General features: G+C 35.7%; 3 protein-coding genes across 3 annotated transcripts; 2 read left to right on the forward strand and 1 right to left on the reverse strand.

Moving 5' to 3' along the window:
* Positions 1 to 1,343: 1,343 nt before the first annotated feature.
* On the forward strand, positions 1,344 to 4,909 carry LOC110609138 (protein KINESIN LIGHT CHAIN-RELATED 1). The gene is made up of 3 exons (XM_021748498.2): positions 1,344 to 2,353; positions 3,111 to 4,019; positions 4,429 to 4,909. The coding sequence occupies exons 1-3, from the start codon at positions 1,692 to 1,694 to the stop codon at positions 4,661 to 4,663; spliced, it is 1,806 nt and encodes a 601-aa protein (XP_021604190.1). The 5' UTR covers positions 1,344 to 1,691; the 3' UTR covers positions 4,664 to 4,909.
* Positions 4,910 to 10,945: 6,036 nt separating this feature from the next.
* LOC110609906 (bidirectional sugar transporter SWEET4) lies at positions 10,946 to 12,897 on the forward strand. The gene is made up of 5 exons (XM_021749743.2): positions 10,946 to 11,222; positions 11,313 to 11,349; positions 11,572 to 11,950; positions 12,078 to 12,197; positions 12,454 to 12,897. Exons 1-5 carry the CDS (start codon positions 11,180 to 11,182, stop codon positions 12,652 to 12,654), a joined length of 780 nt encoding a protein of 259 aa, XP_021605435.1. The 5' UTR covers positions 10,946 to 11,179; the 3' UTR covers positions 12,655 to 12,897.
* Positions 12,898 to 14,207: 1,310 nt separating this feature from the next.
* Positions 14,208 to 18,634, reverse strand: LOC110609066 (protein NLP6). Its single transcript, XM_021748388.2, has 5 exons — positions 18,166 to 18,634; positions 16,981 to 17,552; positions 16,721 to 16,768; positions 15,665 to 16,592; positions 14,208 to 15,507 (listed from the first exon to the last, which is right to left on the reverse strand). The coding sequence occupies exons 1-5, from the start codon at positions 18,446 to 18,448 to the stop codon at positions 14,330 to 14,332; spliced, it is 3,009 nt and encodes a 1,002-aa protein (XP_021604080.1). The 5' UTR covers positions 18,449 to 18,634; the 3' UTR covers positions 14,208 to 14,329.
* Between the last annotated feature and the right edge of the window lie 1,070 nt (positions 18,635 to 19,704).

Consider the following 19,704-nt stretch of genomic DNA (forward strand, 5'->3'; position numbering starts at 1 on the left):
AAGCCTTAAAAAGACTACAGTAATATGGTGCTGTTAATTCCCATAGTAATTTGAGATGGGATAATGTGCTCTTCATAAAGTTTTGAACATATCCCTTTGTTAAATTTTGAGGTGAGTTACGTTGGTCATTTTCTTAAAATGTCATGATGTCATGATGTCATGTGCATAATGGAGTGTTCTAAATCTTTGCATTGATTAGAAATAGGATAATGTCTTTCTCGTTGAACTAATTTTTGAGGGTTAGCTAGGTGCTAACTTATGTATTATGGTTTGTTTGGTTTGCAGCCAATTATTGCTGAAATGAAGAAGATGAGAAAACTCATAGAGATTGATGCTATGTTGGACTACGAAGGGGCGGGGGCTAATTGCAAACATGATCCATCAAAAAAACCTATTGGTTGCAAGCCTTGAACTACAAATTATATCTTCTTAGCTTTTGCTTAAGCATCAATGCCAGGAGGCCTTTAATGAAATAAACACTAGCTCTTTCTGTGGAGAGGGTACATCATTAAGGAGCTCAGCTCAATGATAGAGAGCTTGTATTGTATTTTTTACAGTGGATGGATTTACCATGAATCAATGTGAAACTCTTTGCAGTTTATCTTCTTTCTTAATATCTAATATATGCTTTTGCGTATCTCTAATGCCATCATCTTTTCTTTCTTGATATATAATATTATTACACAGCAATTTGCCAAAGCAAAAATTGTCAAATAACACTAAATTTATATTTGTTTATTAATGAATGAATTTATGGACAAAAATATATATATTTGAAATAATAACAGCAATTATATTTCAATTTATAAATTAGGAATCTTACTTTATATTGATATGGATTTAGTTTCTTAATACAAACGTAAAAATCACCATCATTCAGTGACTGGCGGACCCAAATAATATTTCAAAGTAGAGACTTCAGTATTAAAAGATTTTTATATTCTAGTAATAGAAATATATTCTGAAAACTTTATTTGTATTTATTATTGATCAATGATGATAGTAATATGATTTTATTATAAAAAGAAATTAATTATTTTTATAATATTACATAACATATGACTCAAAAAAATAAAATCCTAATCTATAATAAATTTATTGATAATCTTCATATTCTTTTGGTAATTGGGTTAAACGGATGAGATGGAAACTTGTGCAAGTTTTGTACTGGCTAAATGGGATAGCATTAGAATATTTTCAGTTGGCAGAACAAACTGCAATGCGATTCCAGTACCTGGATCCATATTGCTACGTCAAAGTTTTCGTATCCAAAACACTGACGTTTAAGACCCGACAACTACCTAAAATCTTACCAGAAACCAATCCAAATGAAGCTAAAAATACTAAACCACTGCTTAATCCTCAAACTAGTCCTTTTTAATCCCACTATAAGCAGTTAAGTTAAGCACACTAATAGTAATAAACATACAATCCTACATTTTTACCATTTTGCTCCTCATGGTTGGCCGTGGCCAATAGCCATACAGTGGCAGGAGTGAAAGAGAGACGTAGCAGAGACAGCGAGAAGAGAGCGATTTTCATCTGAAGGCTGAAGCTTTCCTGTCAGTTCCTTTTTTGGTAGGCTGTCCCTACTCACCTCAATGCTAAATCTCCTCCCTTAATCTCCCTCTTATTTCTTTCTCTGTAAACCTTCATCCATCTCCGATCCCAAAGCATAACATATAGAGGCGATGCCGGGTCTTGTCTCGGTCAAGACGCCACCCGAGGCACCCCCTCTCCGCATCTCCGTTCCCGAGATCCAGCCTCAGCCTCAATCTCAGTCTCAACCACGACCCGACCCCGCTGTACCCAGAACGCCCAACAAAAAGCCTCCGTCTCCATCCCCTTCTCGATCCAAACCTTCCCCGACCCGCTCTTCTAAGAAACCCCCGCCCGAAACCCCCAACCCGCTCCTGCTTTCTGACGCCTCCCTTGACAACCCGGATCTCGGTCCTTTCCTTCTCAAGGTCGCCCGGGATACCATTGCGTCTGGGGAGGGTCCTGGTAAGGCTCTAGATTACGCAATTCGTGCGTCTAAGTCGTTTGAGAGATGTGCCATCGACGGGGAACCGAGTTTGGACCTTGTTATGAGTCTGCACGTGCTGGCTGCTATTTATTGCAGTCTAGGAAGGTTCGACGAGGCTGTGCCGGCTCTCGAGAGGGCTATTACGGTGCCGGATTTGTCTAAAGGGATGGATCACGCGCTTGCTGCGTTTTCTGGGTATATGCAGTTGGGGGATACGTACTCGATGCTTGGACAGGTCGATAAGTCGATTGCCGCTTATGAGAAGGGGCTTAAGATTCAGATAGAGGCCCTGGGAGAGACCGATCCCAGAGTTGGGGAGACTTGCAGGTTTGTTTCTGTTGGGAAGTTTGGACTTGGATTTTTATTTTTATGTATGTTTGTTGTGTGATTAGGATATTGGGTTTATTAATATTACTATTTGGAGTAAGTTTATCATAACATAAAATATTTGGGGTAAACTTTAGCTTAAATTTTGCTGTTGTTAGCTAAATTAGGATATTATGTATGGAATTCTTATTTCTGAATTTGTGTGAAATTCAGCTTGATGATATCGAAATCTTAAAGTCAAAATTATGCATTCACGATTTTAATTAAAACTTCTGACACTGAGTTTAATGTATGTTCTTGAATCTAGATATTGATGTTCGTCCAAATTCATTCTCGTAATGCTTATGTTTTCAGATCTTCTCCTTTAATATTCTTGTCTATGACTATGAATTTATGCACATATTAGTTATATATTACTCTACAAACACATGCAAGTGGACACATACTTTGGCTGCTGATGCAATTTCGAGAAGTGATAAAGAAGTCTTACATCTGAATATTGGGATAGATAATTGCAGTCCATTTCTTTGAATGCATTTTACTAAATGATTATCAACCTATAGAAGAATTATGTGACTGCATTATAGTAGAGAAGTTTATATATATTAACTATTTTCTCTTCAGATGTTCTTAATTGCTGCATTTTAATATCTTCCATCTCAAGTTATCTCCATTATGGCCATACTATGTTTATAATGAGAGTGCTTATTTACCACTAAATTAAATTTATTTCAGTAAATAATTTGGAAAATGCTAGGTATTTGGCTGAGGCAAATGTTCAAGCCATGAACTTTGATAAGGCAGAAGAACTGTGCAAGAAAACTCTTGAAATTCATCGAGCTCATAGTGAGCCAGCATCCATTGAAGAGGCAGCTGACCGTCGACTGATGGCCCTCATATGTGAGGCAAAGGGAGATTATGAATCAGCTCTCGAGCATCTTGTTCTTGCCAGTATGGCAATGATTGCAAATGGACAAGATAATGAAGTTGCTGCAATTGATGTCAGCATTGGAAACATTTACATGTCTCTTTGCCGCTTTGATGAGGCCATCTTCTCTTACCAAAAGGCTCTCACTGTCTTCAAATCATCAAAGGGTGACAATCACCCTTCAGTTGCCTCTGTCTTTGTACGCCTTGCTGACTTATATAACAGGACAGGAAAGCTCAGAGAATCAAAGTCTTATTGTGAAAATGCTCTGAGGATATATGCAAAACCTGTACCTGGAACCACAGCGGAAGAGATTGCTGGTGGACTGACTGAGATTTCAGCCATTTATGAGTCTGTAGATGAGCCTGAGGAGGCATTGAAGCTCTTGCAGAAGGCCATGAAATTGTTGGAGGACAAACCAGGACAGCAAAGCACTATTGCAGGGATAGAAGCACGAATGGGAGTGATGTTTTACATGGTTGGAAGATATGAAGAAGCAAGAAACTCGTTTGAGAGTGCTGTAGAAAAACTTAGAGCCAGTGGAGAGAGGAAGTCAGCCTTCTTTGGTGTTGTCCTGAACCAGATGGGATTGGCTTGTGTACAGCTGTTCAAGATAGAGGAGGCTGCTGAGTTGTTTGAAGAAGCAAGAGGAATACTGGAGCAGGAGTGTGGCCCTTGTAATCAAGATACTCTTGGAGTGTATAGCAATCTTGCAGCAACCTATGATGCTATGGGGAGGTATTATATCTTTGGATGACTCTGCCTTGAACTACCAGCTTATGATTATTGTGAATTGCGATTGAATTGTCTTCAATAAGGACTTCTTCCTGGTCCTGTGGAGGAATTCTATTTGGAAGAGTACTTGATCTTGAGTGTTGTTGTGTTATTACTTTGATTCTAGCTCTATTTGCAGTGTTCAATAATTGCATGGGTGATGCAGTTGAGAAAAAACTCAAATTAGAGATCATTTTGGTTTTATTTTTCTAAAAGAAGTTAGGTTTCTATTGTTACTAATTGGAAAATTTAGTTGGGTTAACTAATTAGACGTGGAAGATGTTCTTAATTTAAAGATTTATTTACACATTATGAGACTCAAAGATTTATTTACTTATTCCTTTTTCTTACGTTGAATTATGTTTGATCACAGGGTTGACGATGCAATTGAGAACTTGGAATATGTTCTTAAATTAAGGGAGGAAAAGCTTGGGATTGCAAATCCTGATTTTGAAGATGAGAAGAATAGGCTAGCTGAACTTCTGAAAGAAGCAGGCAGGGTTCGCAACAAAAAGACAAAATCACTGGAAAATCTGATAGATAACAACTCAAAGAGAAACAAGAAAGAGTCAACCAAGAGGTGGCCTGGCCTGGGTTTTCGAATTTGAGCTAGTATTGCTTTCTCATTTTTATCTACACGTGCACATTCTGTAACATAGAAGATTATGTATAGTGTCAATGTTGTAGTCTGGTGCATTTTGCTGTTTCTTGAGCTTTGAAATCCTGATTTGTTTGCCACTTTTAGTTGTTTTCATTGTCTGTCTGGTGCTGGGATGGGACATAGAAGTCGTTGTTCACTCGGAAGAAGAATGTTCAATTGAGCAAATAAATTTTGAAAGATATTTCTGATTTTATTTATTTATTTTTATCTATCACTCGAGCAAACTGCAGATCCTTGTGGACTTCACTACCCAATTTGCTTTCTTGAGTCTACTCGTGGGATCTTCTTCATTGTAATCAGCATCTATTAACCCGCTGATTTCCAGCCCTCCAAAGGGAATTGATCAAACACATCTAGAAAACATTATCCTTTATTTGAAATTAAAATATTTGTTGAGAATTCAATTTATTTATTTTTTTATCAAATTTTTATTTGAAATGAAAAAATTATTTATTTTTTAATTTGTAAATTTTTTAATTTTAAAAAAATAAAATTATGTATAATTCTTTTATATATATTAAAGGGAGGATACATTCATTTATAGGTATAGATATATCTTCTTCTTTTTTTTTTCTATATTTTCTCCAAGAGTTCCTTTTGAGCTGGAGTAGTATTACCATATATCAATCCATGAATAACAATGATCAATCCCTCAACTCAAGTGATCCAACATGCTAGAATTTGGCCAATATATTGGCATTATTGAAATGGGTTGAACTTGATGTTGAGAAAATATATTGGAGGCTTTGCTCCCTATTCCATGTCCTCTAATTATAGCAACTCTCCTAGACAAGGAGAGAGAAGGTTACCAAATTCCATGAAACTTTCCTTTTGCATGGGATTCTTATTAGACCATTCATAGTTGGTGGAGCTCTTCATTTCCTGAACCATTTTTCTTTCCTTCAATATAGAAAGAGCATCATTCTCCACTAGTCTTGATTTAGGCACTGTAACAACCCAACAACATCTTCTTCTTACCAAACTAATTTATAACCAATGGTTATAAATCAACATATAAAGTTGTACATATTCCAATGTATTATGGAGAAGAAAAGTGACACGGAACAACTAGCCATGGATTTTATGACAGACTTGGATCGGGGCTAACTTTTATATTTTAATTATTATTTTGGATATTTTGGGTATTTTTATAATTTTGCATATTAGAGTTTTATTTTTATTGTAAATAGCCTCCCTTGGCTATTATGATTTTAAACTCCTATTAGGATTAGGATTATTTTATTTCTATTATAAATAGTCTCTCTTGGCTATTAGGAACTCACTTTTCACTTTTCAATCTTTGAGGAATTTCAATAAGACTTTTAGTCTTTCAGCTTATCTTTTCTCCTATTTCGTCTTAACCAAACGATATTGGTTAAAACTCCTGACGGAGTCTAAATAGTCCTTCTTTTCTCTTATTTCGTCTTAACCAAACGATATTGGTTAAAACTCCTGACGGAGTCTAAATAGTCCTACATCAGATTGGTATCAGAGCGAAGTTCGACCATGGCAGATAACCAAGAGGCGCGACTTGCTGCGATTGAGGCATCCTTGGCAGAAGTGAGGGAGATGATCGGACAACTGACCCTGCAGCAGGGAATCCACCAACCCGCCGCCGCCGCACATCCCCATGTGGCCGCCAATCCTGTGGCCGCCATTCCTGTGGCCGCCAATCCTGTGGTCGTCAATCCTATGCCTGCAAATCCCCAACAGAACTATCAGGAAGGTTACAGGATCAAGGTAGACCTTCAAAACTTTCCTGGTTCATTAGATGTTGAATCTGTTCTTGATTGGCTGGTAGAGGTTGAACGCTTCTTTGAAATTATGAACGTGGAAGAGGAACGCAAGGTTCCAATTGTGGCCTATAAGTTGAAAGGGGGTGCAGCAGCCTGGTGGAATTCGATTCAAAACGAACGCTATCGGAAGAGGCTGGAGCCCATACGAAACTGGGTGCTGATGAAGCAGATGTTTGAACAACGGTTCTTGCCTAGCGATCACGCTCAGGTTTTATATAACCGGTATCATGACTGTGTACAAGGGAACCGAAGGGTGGATGAGTATACCGAGGAGTTTCTAAGGCTGCAGGCGAGATGTGAAAACTGTGAGAACGAGGCCCAACAGGTTGCTCATTATCAGAGGGGGTTGAATCACGAAATTCGTTGTATGATGGGAGTAGCTGCGATTTTCACCCTGGCAGACGCTATTGAGATGGCAAAAAGGGCAGAAGAGCGCGTTGATTGGCAGCCACGACAGCAGCAGTACAACCGAAATTTCAATTACAGAAACTCTAGTTCAACAGGGACGCAACAATATAGAGGCAACTACAGCGGGCAGCCTTCTAAGGTTGTAAATTCTGGCAACCCTCCGAATACCATGGAAGAAAGGAGAGACAGTAAGGGCAAGGCAGTCACCACTACAACAGACAAAGGAGGCAGGACCAATCCTTACCAGAAGCCAACGGGAGACATCTGTTACCGGTGCAGGCAATCTGGTCATCGATCAAATAATTGTCCAGAACGTAGAGGAGTTAATGCTGATCGCCGGCAGGTTAATATAGTTGAGCAGGTGGCTGAAATTGACGAGGAAGTGGATGACGATGACGGATCTATTGCTGGTTCTGAAGATGGAGAGGTCACCTATGTGGTGAAGAAGATCTTATGCTCAACAAAACAGGAGGACGAGACACAAAGGAGAAAAATTTTCCAGGCAAAGTGCCGAGTAGGAGAGGCAATTTGCAGGCTAATTATAGATAGCTGCAGTTGTGAGAATCTGATAGCTAAGCAATTGGTAGAAAAATTACAGTTGCCTACACAGCCTCACCCCTCACCCTACAAAGTCGGATGGATCAAGGAAGGACCGACAATTGAGGTCAACAGAATCTGCAGCGTGCCTATCTCGATCGGTAAATCTTATACTGAACCTGTTAATTGTGATGTTGTGGATATGGATTGCTGTGGAATTTTGCTAGGTCGCCCTTGGCAATTCGACGTTGATGCTTTGCATAAAGGGAAGGAGAATTCATACATGTTCATGTGGAATCAAAAGAAGATTACTATCTTGCCTTCCGATTCTGCGAAACATTCTAAGGTGGAAGGGAAGCATACTGTTGCTGTTTCTACGGGAGTGCAGAAGCTATCAGGCGCAGTTGAGAAATCTGAAGGCACACTAGCCTTATTGATGAGAGCAAAAGGTACAATGGAGGATGCACCATCTTTACCACCGCCCGTCAAAGAGTTGCTAAAGGAGTTTCCTAAGATGGTGGAGGAGTCATCAAAGCGTCCACCCCTGCGGGATATCCAACATCAGATTGATCTCATTCCTGGATCAAAATTACCGAATCTGCCTCATTACAAGATGAGTCCAAAGGAGAGTGAAAACCTCCAAGGCCAGGTGGAATTTGCTTACAACAGTATTGCAGCAAGCAACTTGGCAAAGCAGCACGTGGATGTTTTCAAACAGGTACAACAATACCTTATAGAAGCCGATGACAAATATAAAGCTACAGCTGATAAATATAGGCGTTTCAAGTCCTTCAATGTTGGTGACCAAGTTATGGTGTATTTACGCAAGGAGCATGGTGGAGGACAGAAAAAGCTTGACGCCAAGAAGATTGGTCCATTCCGGATCATTCAGAAGATCAATGACAATGCCTATGTTCTTGACCTCCCACATGAAATGAAAATTTTCAAGACGTTTAATGTGACGGATCTATTTCAGTACTACCCTGCTGATGACAACTCGAGGACGAGTTCTTTACAAGTGGAAGGGAATGACACGGAACAACTAGCCATGAATTTTATGACAGACTTGGATCGGGGCTAACTTTTATATTTTAATTATTATTTTGGATATTTTGGGTATTTTTATAATTTTGCATATTAGAGTTTTATTTTTATTGTAAATAGCCTCCCTTGGCTATTATGATTTTAAACTCCTATTAGGATTAGGATTATTTTATTTCTATTATAAATATTCTCTCTTGGCTATTAGGAACTCACTTTTCACTTTTCAATCTTTGAGAAATTTCAATAAGATTTTTAGTCTTTTAGCTTATCTTTTCTCCTATTTCGTCTTAACCAAACGATATTGGTTAAAACTCCTGACGGAGTCTAAATAGTCATTCTTTTCTCTTATTTCGTCTTAACCAAACGATATTGGTTAAAACTCCTGACGGAGTCTAAATAGTCCTACATCAAAAAGGGCTTTTCTTTCAGAGCAAACAGGTTACGCTCTGTATGGAAGAAAATACAAGACAAAACAAGAAAGAATAAGTAGCTTGTTCTTTAGTTAACAACCCACTGAAACGGTGGGTTGCCAAGTCAGAGCATTAACTTAATTGCAAGGATTTCTGTGACTTGAAACTGTCCTTATTCTTCAACTATTTCCGTTCTCATGTTGGAAACAACTCAGTCTTAAGTGTCCTCCTCATACATAATAATTCAGCTTCACTTTCTTTTCAGGTCTATTACATCAGATTGTGATTCAATAGACAGAAAGAACATCTTTGTGTGCTAGAAATTCCAAGGATTTTTCATTGGTTTTCTTGACAGGAGGGCGTTGATTGTTGTGGTGACAAGCAATAGCAGAAAAGAGGATTCCTCCTGCTGCAATGTCCAGCATGAACAGCAAAATTAAAGAAAACACTTTTAATTTGACCTATTGGTATAAGTTCATCCATTTTGTTATTTCTCTTTTTGGAATTACAAGTCATAAGCATGATATGAAAAAATATAGAAAATTATTTTCTACTACCAACAATTTTATGCTTTTTGTTTTTGGGTAGACAATTTTATGCTTTTGTTATATTTGATAAATAAAGCAATATTTAATATATTCGAATATAACATCTTTTCTGCCAACAATTTTATGCTTCTCTTATACCATCTTTAATATATTCGCATATTAAAGAAAGAAAAATTCCTAATCATTTGAATAAAATCAATTATAAAAATATAAAATAATTAAACAAAATCTTTAAATTTCTCAACATTTAAATAAAAAATACTTCTAATCTAAATCTACATTGTGTTATTATTTCATCCTCACCTTGTCTCCAAGCTCAAGAAATCCTGCTTTGTCGGAAGGATGAGCTTCATTTGAATTTTTTATTTTTTATTTTTTAAAAATGATTTGTTCCAAATGAATTAAGTTAATTTATATATATTTCAATTTGGAAAAGGTAATAGTGTACAAGATTTTATTAATTCAATTCTTAATCTTGTAAACAAGAAATCTAAAACAAAGGAATTAATGTGAAAACCTAATGTTGGTGAAAATTAATGTATCTGATTAGGAGATATGATAGGAGATGAGATGATAATTTGATATCCAACACTAACTGCATGCCCATTTCACATTCCACCCATGATCTACCTGCCTCTCAACTCAATTACCAGTTTTACATTTCCTAAAATTATTTCACTCCCCCAAATATATATTCATTTTCACTTTTTTTTTTTTAATTTAATTCAAATATGATATATTTAGATAAAAAGTTTTTTTAAACAAAATAAAAAATTCACAAATCAAAAGAAATTTTACATAATTACGTACAAGTTCTATTTATTTTTTAAAAATTAAAATTTTTCATTCCAAACATTAAAAAAAAATTTACTAAATTGAATTTTATCGCAAATTTCTTGATTCTAAACCAAAACTATAATTGAAGGTTGGTTTCGTTCTGAGATATTGGAACAGGAATCACGGAGACGGTGACCGGCCTTAACTTGTAGGAGCGAGGAAAAATAATGAAAGCAAACCAAAACCAACAGTTACCCATTCCAAAATGTTGATATTCAAACAAGTAAATTTGAATTGAAAGCAGGCTGTCTAGGCTTATAACTGTTCCAAAAATAGTCTAAGCAGGAAACTGACCTGACACAGCTTCAACATTTTCACATAATTGGACAAACTGGACTTCAATTCTCAATTGGCCATTACCTCACACTCAACTGTATCACTCGCTTTCTCAAACTTCACCTCCATGTCCTTGGTGTTTTCAGTTCCACAAATATTTCCCATGTGTTATTAATGTTCTTTACAAGGCGTGCCGCTCGCTACTGCGTTTGTTTAGTTTTCCACTTGCCAAACATCATTAAAGGTTGCAATCTTTTTTATCTTTTTAATTTTCCAATGTGTATGAAGTGAATAATTTCATTTCGGTTAATCGTATGAGATAGGGATAAGTTAGAGATTTTTTTTTTATTTTTTATAAAATAATTATTCATTGTTTATTTATTTTTGTTTCAAAATAATAATCTTTATTCGAAAACTTGATTTCTTAACGTTTAATTATAAAAACTTCAGTAAAATACTTGCATAACTTGTATAAAAAAGTGATTGAATTTGGACCCTCTCTCCTTGACTCCTCCTTTATATAAGAGTCTCTTTATCTCTATCTTTCTGTGAAGTTGAGCATATTTCTTTCCCTTTGGCTTTGGCTTTCTCTTCTCTTTTCATAGCTATGGTTTCTTCAGATACTGCTAGAAACTTGGTTGGTATTTTAGGTACGTTTTTTTCTTAATTTTATTTCTCAAGTATATTTATACAAATTTCATAATTTTCAAGTTTCTCTCTCTGATGTTGCTTATTTGCAGGAAACATCTTCGCACTCTCTTTGTTCTTATCGCCGGTGTAAGCTTTTGGGAAAATGGTTATTTCATTTGGAGAGATATATATAGAAAAAGGAACACACACACGTAGAGTATATAAAGGAAATGCTATAAGAAGAAATTAAGAAAGATATATATATATAATACAGTGGTCAAGAAAACAAAAGCAACCCATGTTTAATCTAACATCCAAGAACTGAATTAAAGGGAAGCTGTTGATCTTGTGTGTTTTGATGATTTGCAGGCCAACTTTTGTTCAAATATGGAAGAGAAAGGCAGTGGAGCAGTACTCGGCAACCCCATACCTAGCCACCCTAGTGAACTGCATGGCGTGGGTGTTGTATGGGCTGCCCATAGTGCACCCAAATAGCTTGTTGGTTGTAACCGTAAATGGAGCAGGAACAGTCATTGAGTTTCTCTACATTATCGTTTTCATCATCTACTCGGACAAGAAAAAGAGGGTTAAAGTGATACTAATAGTGGTTGTTGAGCTTATTTTCATTGCTGCACTTGCAACAATGGTGCTAAATTTAGCCCACACTACCAAAAAGAGGTCTGCGATTGTGGGATTTATCTGCATATTCTTTAACATCGCCATGTATGCTTCGCCATTATCAGTCATGGTTAGTCTCTTTATCAAATCATATAAGCTTCATTCTTTTCTTTTTCTTTCAGTATTTTTATCAAATATCATGTTACATTATAGGACAAAATAATTTATTTATTTAACTTTGTTTTTTCGTAATGCAGAAAATGATCATTACGACAAAAAGTGTGGAGTATATGCCATTCTTCGTATCCCTTACTTCCTTTATCAATGGTCTTGCCTGGACTTGTTATGCTCTCATTTCTTTTGACCCCTTCCTCTTAGTAATCGCTTCTCTCTCTTCTCTCTACACACATAGATATGTAAAATTAAATATATGCATATAAATAAAAATTAAAATAATTGGGTAGAATAAAAAAATAATTGAAGAAGATAATTGATAAATTGAATGGGAGTAACAAAGAAACAAATTTAAAAGAGGAAAGAAATCTATATAAAAATTTCTTATACTAGACATGTTAGAGCTGCTCAGTTTATGCTAATATGGGCTTACGGCTACATGAATGGTTACTGTGATAGATTCCAAACGGGCTGGGTTCGCTATTTGCATTGGCCCAACTAACACTGTACGCGGTGTTCTACAAATCTACGAAGAGGCAAATAGCTGCAAGGGAAGGGAAAAGCGAGCTGCCTTTAGCTCAAGTACTTGTCAACGAAGATTCCAAGAGGGCTGCCACTGCACCTCTCAATGGCTCTGCTTCTGAGACCAATAGGGCATGAGAAGCCAGTCTACTGATACAAACAGTAGGACCAATCGCAGTCCAAATTTATCTGCTAATTATTTGTATCCATGATTTCGGAAGGTAACCTACCAAAGGGATAAGATTTTTTGTGGTTTTTGACCTTGTCAGTCTATTTTGTGATTGGTTGTCTTTTCTACATGTATTCTTTTTTAAAGAGACTTGTAAGCCATATGTCCGCGTTGTATTCTTCGCAATATCAGTTTGCTTTTCGTATGCTTTCAATGGAGGTTTTTTTTATTTCTTTTTTTCCCCAATTATGCATAAAATAAAAAAATTAAAATTATATTTTATTCGATAATTATATCGTTGAACTACGAGATTCGATAATAAAACTATTGAACTGCGAGGTTCGATAATAAAACTATTGAACTGCGAAATTCGATAATAAAATTGTGAAAATTGATATGTCGTACACTTTTAAGTATAAAACATGTTAAATTTATAAATAAATAAATAAATTATAAGTTATATTAAACACTTAAAATATTAAATATAGCCAAAGATTCCTTATTTATAAAAAAATAATTACAAACAAATTTTTAAAAATATATAAAAAATTAATTAATAATTAAAATTATTTTATTTTTTTTAAATTAGATGTATATAAATATGAAAAGAATAGATATTTTTTTAAACAAATTAAAGTATTTAAAGTATTCTTTGACTAATCTTTCTTAGATTTCTAAATGCTAAAAAAAATGGAAAATATTTAGCTAAAAATATTTTCTATAAAACAAATAGTGTAAAATATATAATTTTATAAATTTTTTTTATATTCTTTAATAAATTTACCTTCTAAAATTTCCACAGATATGATATTCTGAAATTTTAACATGTTTTACTATCATTGAAATTCTAAATTTTTTAACTTATAATTTAATAAAATTTAATAAAAATTTCAAAAATATATAATTCCATTATAACAATTTTAGATAAGTTTTCTTAAATAATTATTTGTCTAAATATTTTTTCATATTTATATTTATTTAAAAATAATAATAAATTTATCTATTTTTACTAATTATTTTAATTAATAATTATTTTTTATATACTTTAAAAAAAATTTAAAATTTTTTTTATTTTTTTATAAATAATAACTTGCATGTAGCGGTGACACTTTTATAATTAATTTATTTTTTTTTATCCAATTCGACTATAACTATTGAATAAAAATTTAAAATATCTTGAATATGAAAATATCAAATATTATTTTTAATTATTTTATTTTATTTTATGCATGATTTGAAGGAAAAGCTCCTTCCAATCAGTGTATCTAGGAAAGAAGTTCAGAATCAACAAGGCTTCCTCAAGGAAAACGAATATGGTGAACATGTTCAAATTTTATCACTCTTAGTTGGTCTTCTCGAGGTCTTTTATTCCATGTTCAGATCCAACATGTATCGCCAACGCTTCCAGGGTCAAAAAATTGGGAAATAGTAATATTTTTTTTTATCAAAAAAATATTACTATTTCAACTGGGAAAACTACTTAATATATCGAGTGGAGAGGGCTTGTCCCAGTCAGTCACCCTTTCACAATGTAGAGATGACATTTCTACAATTCCATGGAAAATTTGTTACAACTAGAGCAATTTTTTGGAACAAAAATTTATCTCCATTTCCCTGGATCCTACGACACTAAAAATGGTGCTCTTAAACCTTTCCATATGTACAACCTAATAATAACTCGCCATTGCTCTCACAGGAGCTTCCAAGATTGGTATTCACATCATGAATCGACAATCTTATTATATTGCCACCTGACAATCTTGAAATATCAATACACTCATGTAGGTCTGCATCACAGGCTATCAAAACCCACTCATGATCATCATCCAGGTACTTTATATCAAAAGAACCCACTTCCAACTTCACCCTCTTGGCCACTTCCTCTTTCAACTCCGTAATCCCTGATCCAACAGAGATTCTGAACCTTATTATATCTTCTCTGTAGGTTGCCTTTATGGTTACAAATCTCATTTCTTGCCTGGCTGTTACTCGTGGCGTTGCGTGTTCTAGAGCAGCCATGGATTGTTTTGTAGGGAATTCTGGACCAGGATGATTTGTCCAACTATATTCTGGAACCCGCTCCTCTAACATTGTGTCTGCCACTGAAGGACAAAGATTTCTAAGATCTTTTGAACTTCCAGCGTCCTCAATTAGCCTTTCTCTAAATGGTGCTTGAGCTTCTGTTGCCACAAAGGCATCTGGTATTGGGTATAGGGCTGACAGATTTGGTTTTCCTTTTGGTTGAAATGACAATTCAGGAATAGTACCCACTTCATTCCCTTGTTCTTGGACAGGAGAAGCAGATGCAACCTTTGCAGGTGCAATGTCATTTGCTAGGCTTCCTTGGCATGAACCATGAGAGGTTGGAGTCCCAGCACTTTCTTCCCTAGAGACATTCCCTGCTTTATGTCTGCTTGAGCCTTGCCCGATTTCTGGTGAAAAACAATTTTGCAGGAACAATTCCTCGTGACTTATTACTCTTCCTCCTGGCAATTGATTTTCACTCCCACTCTGCTCCTCACTTCCTGCCACTTTGCATATTGGGAATCCATTCCTTTCATTGTTAGGTTCAGAGGATCTAGAGTTTGGTGAGTTTTGTTGATTACATCCATTCAGATTGGAAGGCCAAGAAATAGAACCAAAAGCAACAGGAAGTGGACTTGTAGCAATGGGAGTTAAATCAAACGTCCCTTCAGCACCTTGGACAGATTCAATCACCCGCTTTAACTTGGACAGGGATCGGTTAACCTTGTTGATTTTGCGAGATGGCCAACGTGAGATCCCATGCTGCCTGCAGATGCGCTTCATTGTAGTAGGGCAAACTGCAAAGTGTAGAGCAAAATTTCTCTTAAGACAATTTTGTTTTACATGCTACAGAAACTAGATCCAGCTTTCATTTAAAAATTAACAATAACTTAATAAACCTCTGAAATGGTATAAAAAAAATTGAAGCAATGATACATAAATGGGTGAACTCACCACCAAGGCTCTTTGCAGCATCTTTAAGACTTCCAGAAAAGTATTGTTGGAGAACCTCTAGACTAATGGTCTTCTCAGTTTTCCCACGTTTTCTTTCAGATGGCTTTTTGTTCCCTTTATTCTCTGGAGGAGAAGTAGGAAAGTGGCCTCCCTCTGCATCACCAGTGCTGCCTCCATTATTTACAACATCTAAGTTCACCACTGGATCTACCTGAGCCATCTGTCCTTCCTTTGGTGACGTGTTAACATTTGGCAGAGATTCTGGAGACTCGGGTGTTTGAATGCATTCAAGCCTTAAATCAAGTTTCCCACTCACAGAAGTTTGAATGATCTCAACAAATCCTTCCTCTTCTTCAAGGTCCATTCCAGAAGCAACCTTAAGACTCTGAAAGTGCTGTTTCATTGTTGCCAACAGGGAGCCCAATAAAGCCTTCTGTTGAAAAACATCAGAGATGCCGGGAGGCAAAAAAAATTCAAGAATGTATTCGTCGTCTCCAGTATGACTGCTGCGCAAGCAGATTGCAAAACAGCCAGTCAATCCAAACATGCGTGCATAGTGAACTAATGGGTACTCAGTCTTGCAAAATTGGGTAATGTCTGGACAGAAGCATGCATTGTGAGACAAAAATGCCCTCCCGGTGACGCCTTGACCCTTCTGCAAGTGATGCTCAAGACTTGCCTCCCGAAATCCCCACATGTGAGGATCTACAACATAGAATGCCACATCAGTGGTGGACATGCAGACCTGACCGTTGCAACTACCATCAAAGCTGGTGCAACTCTTCTTTAAACCACCACCAAAGGCTAGAACACTACGATGCATGCAAGGAATCCAAGTCTGAGCCAAAGCTAATTTGTGAGTTTCACAAACCACTGTCAAAATCTCCAATATTTCAGCTAGTGCATTTTTCCGACCTTCATTGCAAATCTGGTTTAGAAGCAGTGCAAGTATACATCTATGAGAACAAGGAGGGAAGAAATCAAAGAAGAATACCACATTTATCTTTCAGGTTTACAAATAATCAGGTTTGACATAAATCATATTGTTAGGCTCACCTGTGTACTTGGATGATCCAATATTTCTGAACTTTTCAAATTTACTGCCTGCGGAACAACTGAAATTATGTGAACGAGGAATCTCAATGCATTTGAAAAAATAACAGTTTGTACCGAGGCCTACATAAAATTCTTCACGACACATGCTGCCCCAATTATAATGTTTTCCAAAAGAAATCACCATGCTAAATACACAGTTTATCTCACTGAAGGACATAATATTACTTACATAAACATACAAGGGAAAAAAAAAACCCAACCTTAAGTGCCTTGCAGACTTTGTCAACCTCAGGTCCATAGTTAATCTTCTGTGAAGTCATTATGAGCTCAATAACACCAACACAGGACTGCCCTGATGGTTCAAATACAGGCAATGCCAAGGTTCCCTGAACGTTATAATGTAAAGCATGATCACGCCGTGAATACTCCTTGCTCGAATAATACTGCACATTAGGTGTCCATTCCGGCAATTTTTGTCGGAAAACACGGCCAGGAAGCCCAGGTTCGCATTCAAACTCTCCATCCAGTGAGAAGATATATGTCAAAGAGACCATCCTATACTGATGGAGTCCATTACTATGAGGATCAATTACAAAGGGTTGCCCTGAAGTTGTCAGCACATACCTGGCCCCATTCTTCACAGGCGCCCAAATCTGAGCCAGAACATGTTGTTCAGTTGATTCTTTAAAATTCCTAAGTGCTTGTGTCATCCTCTCTTTGATTATACAGTATCCATCTGGGTTGTCAAAAGGCATCAATCCCAGAAGTGGAGAAGGAAGTTTCCTTTTATCGTCATTTTCTGTCTGGCTTTCAGCAAGTGAACTGGGATTGCCTGCATTAATTGAAACCTCAAATCAAAAACAGAAGTTTAAAATTTCAGATGGTGCTCGTTCTCGGCGAGATACAATAACAAAAACAAATAACTACAGGACGAGAAAAGCTAGGCTGCTTAATTTTACAAATCCCCTTATGACTTTCAAACTCCAAAAAATCAGTCATATGAAAAAAAAAACATATACGAAAAGAGAGAGAAGGAGACTGGTGTCAAGGAAAAAAAGTGGGGGCGAGACGGGCAGGAATAACAATCCATATGAGAGGACAAACTTGATAATTTTTTGATATATTGTTATGGAACGGCTTGTCTAGTTTAACAAAACAATTAGAGAGTACAATTGATGACTCTGACTAACAAAAGCTAAATTAACACCAAGAACACCCTTCCAAAACAATTAGCAGACAAAAGAAAGTGAACCAATCTACAGTTCCAAACCAAAAAGTCCCACCAAAGCACTAAAATTACATTTCTCAAGGGTGAGAAATAGGAGAAAAATCGTAAGTCCGCTTTGAAACCGAAACTTCCATTGAAATAATAAGCTAAAGTTGAGAGACATTCACTATTTATTCTAACGGGGAGAAAGCAAAAATAAGAGGCAGAGGTTACTGACATGTGAGAAAAATCGGATAATCAGATAAGCGGAGAGGATGAGTAGCGTGAGAAGAGGATGAAGCAGCAAGCCTCTCATCGTCAGCATCGGAAAAGGCCCATAGAGGAGAGCATGGCTGGTCAGAGGAGGAAAGCAGAAGCGGAGACAAAGGATTAGAAAGAAAATAGATCTGATCCAAGGGCCAAGAAGTGTCGAGATCAAGATCCAAGTCCATGAGCGTCTCTCCCTTGTTCCCTGCAACAGACTGGTTATCCTTTGACTTATCGTCCTCTTGTTCAGCCATTTCTTCGATAACTTGAAAGGCTGGTGGTGGAAGAAGAAAGTGATTTCCCGGAGAGTTTTTTTGTCCTTCTCTGTATCCGTCTGTGTGCGCAGGAAGGGATATGGATGATGTTGTCTAGAGAGAGAGAGAGAGAGAGAGAGAGAGAGAGAGAGAAGTGTGTGTGACGTTGGTGGTAACTTTGCGTAGTGTGATTCCATTTTGCTATGGAATCCAACAGCAATACTGCTCGTAAAAAGCTATGAGTCTTTATTTTCTGCTCCCGCGACTATAGTAACTTAGTAGGCGCCTTTCTTTTTTCAGTTTATTTGATTTTTAATCGACACCCGGAAAAAATGCAAATCAATCTCTAATTTCTTCTATCTAAAATTTAAATAACTTTTTTTTTTCTGAAAAAAGAGTTTAATTTGATTTTCTATTAAATAAAATTTTAAATTTCATATGTAAATAATACTCAGTAAATATTATTTTTGTAATAATAAAACATTATTTGAAATAAAAAATATAATTTTTGAACTTAAAAAAATAATAATTAAAATGATGTTTAATTTTTATATAATTTTGTAAGAATTTATTTAATTTTTTCTCTCTAAACTTAATTGTGCTAAAATAATGAAATGTGAATATAATATGAATGATAAAGAGTGTCCCTTTAATGTCCAAAACAAAACGAAATTGAAGAACAAAATATTAAAATGAAGACTTGCTTACTTGGTCCAATCAAAATGCAGGTGGAGCATCACCTCTTAGGTACCGCATGTATACAATAATACAAATATTATAAATTTATTTCACATCATTGTTGGTTATTAATAATGATAAAATTTATATATATATTTTATAATTTATGGTATACTATTTTCTTTTGTCAGCTGTTGCGTACTATTTTTTTTTTTGGCGTGCTAAACTATTGGGATGAGAATGGTTGAAATAATATATATATAGAATTTAATGAAGATGTAAATTATTTTATGACAAAAAAAAAAGTATTTGAATAAATGAAATTGGAGAGCTGTTATGTTTGATTTAATTTAAATATATAAAATGTTCCATCAAAATGATTTACTTTACAATTCTATTATTTTTAATTTTATTATGATGACTCCACTAATGCCGTTTATAATTTTTTTTTTATAACGCAGATGTTTTTATGTTTATATATTTTTTAAGTCAATAAAATAATTAGAGATTTAGTCTGGGAGAAAATAAAAAATAAAGAAGTTATCTAGAAAAATGAGTGATAACAAAGATTTTTTTTT

This window comes from Manihot esculenta, chromosome 2 (genome assembly GCF_001659605.2).
Source record: "Manihot esculenta cultivar AM560-2 chromosome 2, M.esculenta_v8, whole genome shotgun sequence".
In the NCBI taxonomy this organism is placed as follows: domain Eukaryota; kingdom Viridiplantae; phylum Streptophyta; class Magnoliopsida; order Malpighiales; family Euphorbiaceae; genus Manihot; species Manihot esculenta.

What these genes read in the sequence shown, in the direction of transcription:
- LOC110609906 (XM_021749743.2), top strand. Translation starts at nt 11,180, where the DNA reads ATGGTTTCTTCAGATACTGCTAGAAACTTGGTTGGTATTTTAG. An exon ending in AAACTTGGTTGGTATTTTAG is followed by an intron (nt 11,223 to 11,312) that starts GTACGTTTTTTT and finishes GCTTATTTGCAG; the next exon opens with GAAACATCTTCGCACTCTCT. An exon ending in CTTTTGACCCCTTCCTCTTA is followed by an intron (nt 12,198 to 12,453) that starts GTAATCGCTTCT and finishes TTACTGTGATAG; the next exon opens with ATTCCAAACGGGCTGGGTTC.
- LOC110609066 (XM_021748388.2), bottom strand. Translation starts at nt 18,448, where the DNA reads ATGGCTGAACAAGAGGACGATAAGTCAAAGGATAACCAGTCTGTTGCA. An exon ending in TTATCCGATTTTTCTCACAT is followed by an intron (nt 17,553 to 18,165) that starts GTCAGTAACCTC and finishes CAATTAATGCAG; the next exon opens with GCAATCCCAGTTCACTTGCT. An exon ending in AAGTCTGCAAGGCACTTAAG is followed by an intron (nt 16,769 to 16,980) that starts GTTGGGTTTTTT and finishes GTTGTTCCGCAG; the next exon opens with GCAGTAAATTTGAAAAGTTC.
- LOC110609138 (XM_021748498.2), top strand. Translation starts at nt 1,692, where the DNA reads ATGCCGGGTCTTGTCTCGGTCAAGACGCCACCCGAGGCACCCCCTCTC. An exon ending in AGAGTTGGGGAGACTTGCAG is followed by an intron (nt 2,354 to 3,110) that starts GTTTGTTTCTGT and finishes GGAAAATGCTAG; the next exon opens with GTATTTGGCTGAGGCAAATG. An exon ending in ACCTATGATGCTATGGGGAG is followed by an intron (nt 4,020 to 4,428) that starts GTATTATATCTT and finishes GTTTGATCACAG; the next exon opens with GGTTGACGATGCAATTGAGA.